The sequence below is a fragment of the Fukomys damarensis genome, unplaced genomic scaffold (genome assembly GCF_012274545.1).
Source record: "Fukomys damarensis isolate Sample0158 unplaced genomic scaffold, DMR_v1.0_HiC HiC_scaffold_38, whole genome shotgun sequence".
NCBI lineage: Eukaryota > Metazoa > Chordata > Mammalia > Rodentia > Bathyergidae > Fukomys > Fukomys damarensis.
In genome coordinates this window covers 78,180,880-78,191,102 of record NW_022900950.1, presented here as the reverse complement: position 1 = coordinate 78,191,102, position 10,223 = coordinate 78,180,880, and the positions used below count along the sequence as shown (strand labels likewise).

At 40.5% G+C, this 10,223-nt stretch overlaps 1 protein-coding gene across 8 annotated transcripts in view; it reads right to left on the bottom strand.

Annotated features, from left to right (window-relative positions):
• Window positions 1-10,223, bottom strand: part of Asic5 (acid sensing ion channel subunit family member 5) — a 34,184-nt gene continuing 23,961 nt past the window's right edge. For 7 of the 8 annotated variants that reach the window (XM_010627973.1, XM_010627970.1, XM_019207996.1 and 4 more), the window contains 2 exons: window positions 5,740-5,831; window positions 4,011-4,201 (listed from right to left, as the gene is read on the bottom strand). In XM_010627973.1, the coding sequence (XP_010626275.1) occupies window positions 4,011-4,201; window positions 5,740-5,831 (283 nt within the window). Of the gene's footprint in view, window positions 73-4,010; window positions 4,202-5,739; window positions 5,832-10,223 lie in introns of those variants that run through there. The other variant, XM_010627976.2, reaches the window with a different exon arrangement.

The following is a 10,223-nucleotide window of genomic DNA, read 5'->3' as shown; positions in this document are numbered from 1 at the left end:
TCCTCTCTGTGTTTCCTTAATTATCTGTTCCTAGGATATCTTCAGTTCCACTCAACAGAGGGCACTGGATTCCTATGGCAAAAATACCAATGTATACACATTAGAAAAAACTTAAAACATCCTAGTTTTTTTGTTTTTTTTGGTACCAGGGATAGAACTCAAGACCTTGCGCATGAAAGACAGGCATGGTGCCATTGAGCTAAATCCCCAGCCCTTAAAACATCTTAGAAGACAGTGGGAGAAGCTGAATTCTTGTTTGTTGCTATTAATTGCATAAATTGGTTAAGTTATGTCAAAGAGCAATTTGGTAACATACAGTCAAGGTAAAGAGGTATATACCAAAACTTTCTACAATTTGACTTTTGGGTACATTACCAAAATGATACGTAACAGAATGATATAACAGTATGTTAACTGTAGATAAAAATTTGAAATTACATAGACGGAGTGAGGATATTGAATAAATAAATCACAGTATATTTATTGATGCAAATTTGTGCAACAACTTTTTGTTGTTGTTTTTGTTTTTTTTAATTGAGTCTATTGGTACATTTTAGGGATACAGTACAGTTACATTCATTGTTCGGATTGTGTACCTCTACGTGACAGGTCTTCGTTCTCATTTTTCCCCTCGTCCCTGCCCACACTTCACCCCCTCCTCCCCCCCCCATTTACAAACACTTTATTTCCATCTTTTCATTTTCTCACATTTTTTTCTTTTCCTTTATTACCTTTCCCCTACCCATCTCACCTTCCCTACACCTTTAGCCCTTCCCATTTCACAATGTCAGTTATCTCATTAGGATCTTATGTACTATTACAGTTTATTCACACCAGAGAAACTATTCTGTATTTACACATGTGTGACTTATTTATTTCACTTAGGAGTATACCCTCAATATGTATCCATTCTTGCAACAACTTAATAAACTATGTCTTTGTGTATTAGAATGAATGCACTCTGAAAATGTGAAATTCAAAAGCAGGTTTCAGGTTAATACTCATCATGATGCCACGTCTGTAAAATCTGAAGGAAATAACCCCAAAATAATACCAGTTAAATCTGGACAATGAAAGCCTGATTGTTCCTTTCCTTATTTTTAAATTTTTCCAACTTTTAAAAAATATTTAATAGCCAAAAAGAGAAAATATTAATTGTATATACTCTCCACTTTCCTGTATTAAGCTCTTTGTAAAAACGTACTTCATTGTCTAATTGAATGTATTTATTACAATATTTAAACTAAAAGTTAGCACTGATAAAGCACCTCATGTTTAAATTAAAAGGAATTAAATTGGGATTGAAGAGACCAAAAGGGTAGTTATTTGGATTGGCAGACTTTTCAAATATAGGAAATTTTAGCTATTTCCATGAAAATAATGCTGAAAGGGGGGAGAAATCAGGTGAACCACTGAGACGCATCCCTTTGTGATAAAAGTTGTGGGACAGAGAAAAAGCCACTCTAAGCACGCTGGGGAAGAAATTTAAAAGCGATGCTGCACGCTTACAACGGCTGGTTTATGGCAGGCAAGAAACTAAGAGCTAAAGCATGACTTGGGATAAGAGAGAAGGAATATTTAAGAAACTCGGTTCTGTCACTGTAGGCGGGGTGTGAATCGCTGGGCTGAGGGAAAGGCAGAGCTCCGAGGGTTTGCAAAGGTGCGGGCAGCACAGAGAGGAGGAAAGGAGCAGAGGCCTGCAGGGGGTCCGAGGGCTGGATCAGGACGGACGCCCACTCCGAAGTGAGACACTTGGTGCCCAGAGCACGGCAGCCACAGGACACCCAAGGACAGCTGCGCGTGCTGGGAGCCCTGGGCAGCTGCGAAATCCATGCACCTAAGGCTTTGGGCCAGCGCGGCAGAGCTCTCTGTCTAACGCGGAATGCGCTCCCCTCTGGCCGGGCGTCCTCCAGCCGCCCCAGGCTGCTAATGCTCTGCAGATGCGGAGCTCTGCTTCTCCCAGCACCACCCGCCGTCCCGAAGTTCATTATGACCTCCAGCACCGGCTTCCCAGTGACGGCTGGGAGGTCTTCAAGTCAGACGCTTTCTCCCGACGCCTCAGCAGATCAGCTTCCGCTTCTCACCCCTTTCTGCACTCTGCTGTCTGCCCCTGAATTTAAGGTCATCTGAATGGGGAAGGGGAATGAATGTTGGGACCCTTGAGATGAAGTAGTTACTAAAGTTAAGAACAGGTTTATTTTCCTGCAGGAGTAATATGCGCCCCTCGTTTGTTATAACACCCTTGTCAATCTCCTCTCCTAACTCTCAGCCCTTTCGAACCATCCCAGAAGTTCTAGTGATCCGAGCTCTTTCTTGTTCCAATTTTCCTTATTGCCGTTCTTTGTTTTTCTCTCAGATGCTGGAAGACTTGTCATTGACTCAAACCTTCTTTTATAACCTTGTAGCTAAGACTGCTGGCTGCCACGTGTGCCCTTCACACCTGCAGGTTCTCGGATGCCCTCTCTTCTCGCAGGAGGGTCGGGGAAGGCCGCCGTCTTTGTGATCATTCCTCACGTTTGTTCGTGGCTGTCACATGGGTGGCTTGGCACTAGCTGTCATCTCACAGACACTCTTTCAGCGGTCACCAAACATGGCTTTGCAACCACACATTTTATTTCGTTTCGCGGGGCCATGGGGCTGAGAACGGTGTCAGCCATTCACATTGCACCGCCATCATTACGTGTGTTTGGTCCCTCACTGCCCCCTCTACCACAGGCAGTCCTGCTAATGCGCCATTGCCCATCTTCGTAAAATGCGTGTCCTTTGGAGACACGTACAGTGGAGTGTGTGCAGGCTTCATTTACACAGAAGGAAGCGTATTATTTTCTTGCTGTGAGTTTTGCTCTTTTAGCCTCTATTTTACTTTCGTGTCCCTCTGTGTCTACGATCTCCCAGTGGCAGATCAGGCCTTGGTTAAGCATGTATCTCACACATAGCCTGTTCCCTGCTGCTTTGTCTCCCACAGACTGCACAGTGCCTCAGGCTGCAGGACATGAAGACGGTGGACACCTCCACGTGGGCATCTGTGTGTGAGAGTCCCTCTGCGCCATTGAGCGTGCGCCTTCCCATCTGGCCTGATTCGCACACTGTGCTGCCCTCATCCCACAGCACTGGCACTGGTGTCACTGAGCTCACGAACAGCTTCTTGAGAGTTTTTAGGAGTTAGTCTCACGTGCAACCAGGACTAACCAGCACTGCACAGAATGAGCGTGGGACTAAAATACATGTGTGTGTGTGCACATGTGTGTGTGTGGTATTTGCTAGGCCCTGAAGCCAGGACCTCACATGCTCAGCACATACCACTGAGCTGTGACCCCAGCCCTGGAGAAACAATTCTTTGACCTGATTATCACTTCCTAAGTGCATCAGAGAAAGCTCCTGAATTACTCACTGCCAGTGGTGTATTCTGTGGGGTGGAAAGTAGAGTGACCACTAGAACTCGCATTTCCTCTCTACGTTACCCTAAGTACATCGACACCCTTAGAGAGAAGGGACAGCATACAGATTCGAATTTACTTTCAATTAAAATTATTTCAAGTACTCAGATATATAGGTAGTATGGATCCCTGCTCCTCTAAAGATCAGTTAAAATAGAACTTATACAGACGAAAGAGAAAAATGATATTGAAGCTTAGTGAAAACCAAAATTCTCAGAATTTTATAAAGCATAAATTATATATGCCATTTCCTGAATAACACATTTTGTCAAGTGTAATGTGCATATTTAGTTATATGTAGTAGCTTTTTTCCATTATCAAACATTTCTTTATTGGAAAAATATGAAATGTCATAGACATAATTTCAACTGTTCTAGGTGCTAATGCAATGGCAACAACTTAGCACCTACTTCTTTTATAGATATAAATAGTAATAGATGGCTAGAAATACATGCAAAGAAATTGGTATCTTCAGTGACTTTTATTCAGCTCTCCACAGTGAACAATGAATTAACTCTGATGAATCTGAAGGTATTGTGAAGTGTAAAAATACACTTTTATTTTAACTGAACATCAGCACTCTTCTATCCTGATTTTATTCCCAGAATGATTCTGAGATGGAGGAGCCCACTGGGTCACTTCAGGTATCTTCAGCAAAAATAAAATGCAAATCCAGTAGAAATTGGTGAAAATATATTCAATAATTTCAATAACTGTAATCATACTGGCCCCACAGAATAGGCCCAGCTGGCCACCGACATCAGCTATAACAACAACAAAAATAAAATACAAAAACTGAGTCAAGCATTATTTTTCATAAAAAGCAAACAAACATTGTTAGAAATTAAATTGTTTGAGGCTAATGTTAGCTCGCCAATTGTAATGGGTACAAGGCAACCGATACTGTAAGAAGATAGAATATCAGGCAACTGACACTATGTGAAAATAGGTTAACTGCATTATTTTAAAACTTGGCATAATTAAAGTACTAGTGGTTCATAATATCTGGCAAGAATATTCATTCAAATCATTTCAGAAAGAAGAGGGAAGAAACAAACATAAAATCTGTCTCTGGAATACATCCCAAAGACTTTGGAAGACAATGGGCCCAAGCAAATCCTAAACATCCTATAACAATGTGTCTGTTTCCACCTGTGAAATAGATTTATAAATATAAATATTTATATATAAGTATATATAATTATAAATATATATATATAAGTATTGTTTTGCAGAAAATTAATTTCCAGGCAGCTTGGACTGCAAGTATCCCAAGTTTACTTCTTTGTAAACTTTTATAACATTTCATTCAACCTAAGTGTATTAAAGCAGCACTGCTTTTTAAAAAGGTTTGAAGAAACTGTATTTAGTGAACAGTTTTTGAGTGTGCAGTTCACTCACATTTTGCACACTCATCTTAGTCATTCATCTCTGGAAATGCCCCTGCTCCCCAGGGGCCCAGTGGACCTGTAACTCCCCATCCGGCCCCTGTCAATCTCTCTTCTGTCTTTGTATCTGCATTTGAGAACCTCAGCACTGTCTTCCTGATCAGATTCCTAATCTATCTCACTGCACTGGGGAAGTGTAGGCTTCTCTGAAAACTGTTGAGAATTTGTCTATTTTCTCTCACTTTGGGGTCTCAGCTGCTCCCTCTGTCTTTTTGCCTGACTCTGACCTGTTTTCTTCCTCCATCAAGCCTTCTTCAAACACAGTGAGGATAAAATGGAAGCAAAGCTTTTGTAAATAAGGAGGGGAAGAGGGTAAATGAGGGAGGGCAGGGAATGGGGAAAAGAAGAGGAATCAAGATACATCACGTGCAGGTAAAGTTCCCTATGATGCATGTGATCATTATGTAAATCTAAATTGTACCGATGAACTTAGTAATAACAGAACACACTCAGTGAGTCGGGAGAGCAGTGGGAAGAGGGTCAGGGCTGCCCGGTGGGTGAGTGGAGAGGGCAGTGGTAGAATCCTAAGTGCTTAGTTTTGCTTGCTCGGTTCACCTCCCTGTGCAGCTCTGGGTGCAGGCAGGAGGTGTCTGAATTCGGCCCACTGAAAACCTCTGCAAGTGGTCACTCTTTGAGGGGGAAGAGAAAGAAAGGAAAGTGAGAAAAGGGAGGGCAGCTTCCTTCATCAAGGTCTGTGGGGTTCTCTCCTAGTGCTTCCTAGGACTGCAAAAGGGCCGGGGTTAAACAAATGATAAGAACAGGTGTGATTGTTCTTCTCCATTAATAAGTTAAACCTTAACTGTGAAAGGAAAAAAATCCTGATAGAAGTTGAGGAGCAACTAGGCAACACTTACCAAGTAACTCAGGCACGCTGACTGCTTTTTGCTGCTGGGTTATCTTATAGTTTAAGTCACTGTAGTTGATTTCAATGTTCAGCAGATTCTCTCTGGGGTGAACACAGAATTGACATGCACTGTCAGCACTGTCTTCAACTTCCGTTTGACAAAGTCAGATTCATTTCAGAATCAGACACTATTGATTGTTGAACAGTATGTGTGTTCATATTAATGCCAGGTAGGTAGCATCATTTGGAAAACACCCCTGTTAGGCTGGGACTTGGGGAAAAGAATTATTGCCCGCACTCATTTTCTTCCTGCCTCATTCCTGAGTCGCTGGAACAGAACCCTAATTATCACCATCTAATGAGTGGACTAATGTCTTTACAAATAGTTAAATACATATTTAATTTTCATTTCAGTCCTGGTCCTTTGCTTTGTTACTTATGTTACCCTGGAGAAACTGCTTTGTTTACCTGAGTTTTGCTTTCCCCATCTGTGGCCAGGATTTGAGTTGAATTCACAGTGTTGTGCTGAGAAGAAATTAAATAATTATGCACAGGACTGGCATGCGTCCACTGCTCAGTAAAGGATGCACGCGAGTGAAGACTTTTACTGTCTTTTGGGAATCTTCATCTGTCAAGCGCCATACTAATATGACAGCTCTCCACTCAGGGTAGGACACCCTCACCCTGTTTCTGGCCAGACCTTACAATTCCACCTTCTTAGGATGATTTTTCCTGATCACCATCCACAACCTGGGAATAACCTCTCTGAATCTGGCTTCTTCAGCCCCTTTTCTGCTCTCCGTCTTGGTCCATCAGAGGGGACAGTGTGTCCTTGCTGTTCATTTCCATCCCAGTGGAAACAGACACACAGCAGGGCTCTGTTTCTCAGACACCGAGGCAACCCTAAGTCCAAGAATACTCATTGATTCCTAACACATAACAGGTGCCCTCATATATTTCTAAGAAAAAATAACAAATTAAAGAGGAAGCCAAGAAATAAATATTAATTTGCCTGTGATATAAGCTGAAGGGAAACCAACCACCCTGTGATTTTCAGATGCCAGTAAAAAAGTTCATTAAGAATAGATCCTATTAGCAATGTTTCCAGGTATTATGTGATATCTGTTAACATTTCTAAGGAACATGGTTCTAAATCACCCTCTTTATTATTTACAGCATTTGAAATCAATATTCCCAAATATATTTAATTCAACATGTCTCATTAATGTGTGTACCTAATTTCCACTGGTTTAAGCCTGGGTAACAGGAGAATGTACAACGTTTAAAGAGACAAACAGGGAACACTGTAATATTTACAAACAATAAAGCAATTGCCAAAGTGAAAGAAACAATAAAGTTATCTTGGAGGTTCAGAAATTTTAGTAATGTTCCAATATTTCTGTCTTCCAGTGTGCTCCTAGTTCGCATGTGCACTGATGTTTAGTTTCAACGATGTGCAGTTTCCTAAGCACAACATTTATGATCATATCCAAGCATTATCCATTTGGGTTACTAGGAGAAGAGAAATTCCCGTCCCACAAAAACACTGCAATGTTTACTCAGCTTCTCTCAGGCAGCTGATCTGTCCAGTAATTTGGATCACACCAAATCTGTGCCTCATGGTGATAGTGAAATTGTTCAGTGATGTACAAGAACATTTGCTTATCTTAGGAAAAGCACAGCTGTAAAATAAAGTCTGGATTTTAATAAGGACAAAGAGATTTTTAAAATGAGCATTTTATTGCAGAACACTAAGAAAATGCTTCCTCCCTGGTGCCTCAAAATGAATGCTGTTAAGGGGAATGAAGTCATGCTGCATAAAGCCATTTTATGCCATTCATTTTCAAATATGTGTTAAATAGATGCCTTAGTTACTTTTCTTGTTGCTGAGACAAAATACCTGACACCCAAACTTAAGCAAGAAAAGGTTCGCTGTAGCTCAGGGTTTGTAGAGGTTTCATTTCATAGTCAGCTGACTGCAAGGCAGGGGGATATCACATTACAGAGGAAAAACAGTTCATGGTGGGCAGAAGGCAGCAAAGCAGAGAAGCAGTGAAGTAGCAAGTGACAAGTGACGTGCAGCAACAATAGCAGCCTTCTTTCTGTCTTGTATATTCTATCCAGGCTTCCCACCTAAAGGTGGCAGTGCTCACACCCAGGGTGGGGCAGCCTTAAAACTAGCGTCACAGTGTGAATCAATACCAGCATCACATCCTTAATCTCAGCGTCATACACCCTAGATCCAGCCAGCTCCAAAAAGGTCCACCTGTGACCACATAAGGATTTGGTGGACATCTAGACCCAAGGTACAACAGAATAATTTTAATAATCCACTTATTGACTTACAACATCTCCCAAGTTCAGCCACAATTTACCCTTGTTTTCACTGCCACACTACCTTTTTCAGCTGTGCTAAGCATCTCATCATCTTCATAATGCAGTTCAGCAGCTGTCAGGGAGGCCTGGCCTGGCCACAGCCTGGGGCTGATTTCTGCCCCAGGAGGAAACCTACCCAGGTGTGGTGATTAAATTAAGGACTCCATCTTTGTAAATCACATCAGCTGCTCAGATCTCATGTCCGCTCTCCTGACAAACTACTTTTGTGTATTCTGATTTGCTGCTTTTATTCTGCTGCCAGTGTAAATTTCTTACCTATATGTGTAACTTCTCGGCTGCACCATCTAGGATCCAGGAAACACGGAGCCACCTTTGCTCAGCTGCTTGCTACAGTCTCCTAAGAATAGCTTTCACTCTTGCAGCCAGTCCCTATCCATCAGATATGCTATTGTAATTGGAAAACCATTTATAAAGATTAGATTCAACTCTCTGTTCAATACATGGGTTTCTTTTCTGACTTACCAGCATATCTCTGACACATTGCCTACCTTCTGTACAAACCCGACAATTCTAGAACTCAGAAGATCTCTAAAAGCCAAAAGTCACACAAAATCATATTTAAATGTGACAGGCGTAATTCTACATGCAAATCAGCTTCCCATATAAAAAAGGCATTTACTGCCAAAAGGAAAGATAAACTCGAGTCACCTGTTGGAAATGGATGTACTTTGAGACCATAGTGTCAGATGAGATAAATCAGACACACAGCTTAGATATCACATGGTTTATCTTGCATGAAAAATCCAAAATATAAAAAGATCAAGACAAAAGATAAGCAATAGGAAATATGGAGATAGACCTTTCCAAAAGAGGAAGGACATACAGAGATGGAGCGGGGAGGAAGGGGTGTAGATGCACCAACTCTACAAAAAGAAAGCAAACAGAGTGTGATGCAAAGATGAAGAGAAAAAGGAAAGAGATCAAGAGATGGTGGAGGGGGTGGGAGGGAGAGGCGATAAGAAAGGAATGAAGATGAGTTTGATGCGTATTCCAACTCCACAGAAGGAGTGCAGGCTTTATGCACTGCACACATGGACTAACAAAAAGTAAAGTGAGATCCTTTACAGTAAACGTAGAATTGAATATAAAGAAATATCTGTATTGGAGGCAGCAAAGTAAGTAAAGGTAATTACAAATTTATGACCTCTCTATTTTTTGTCTCTAATTATTTTAATATCCCATGAATTCTATCTTACTGAAAATACCTTTTTCTTCCTGATTTGTAAAGATCATTTTCTCTTTGATGTACTTAAATGGAAGACTTTTCTTTTTCTTTCCTTCATTTCTTTTTTTTCTTTTTTTGTGGTACTGAGGGTCAAACTCAGGACCTTATGCTTGCAAGGCAGGTGTGGTACCACTGAGCTAAATCCACAGCCCTGAAGACTTTTCTTTTATTAAAATAAATGCTAGGGCAAGACTGAGTCAAAACACACTTTCAAAGTTATCTTCTTTGCTGTGTAAAAATGTCAACTTTAATTAGTTTATATTTACTTTAATAGATATAAACGCAGATAACAATATATAATTATTATTGTGTCAGGTCCTAGGCCTAAAAATATAAATAAAAAGCAAAGCAATATTTCCTCCTTAACTGAAAAAAAAAAAAAAGGACAAAAGAACAGTTCTTCATGAAGCTTGATTTACAATTTCTAAGTAGAAAAAAACTAATTTAATACTCGGTTAATGAGGAGAATTAGAATCTTGTGTCTCTGTGAAAACCATGGTGACCAGAGTCGAAGTTCTTGGGCATAATTTCAATCTATGCCATTGACAAGAAAATCACTTAAAATCCAATGTGCTTCAAATCCCTGTTTTGCAAAAGAATAGTAAGTTTTGTTCCACCTACGTACATGCTTGTTAGAAGATGCAAGCTAGATGTCAGTAATCTTATTAGAATCTTATGCATTGTTGCAGAATATTCACACCAGGGAAACTATTCGGTATTTACACATGTGGGACTTATTTATTTCACTTAGGAGTATATCTTCAATATGTATCCATTTTCCTATGAATGAATCTATTCTCTCGCTCTTTATGGCTGAGTAATATTCCATTTTATAGAAAAACCACAACTTCTTTATCCAGTTTCCAACGGAT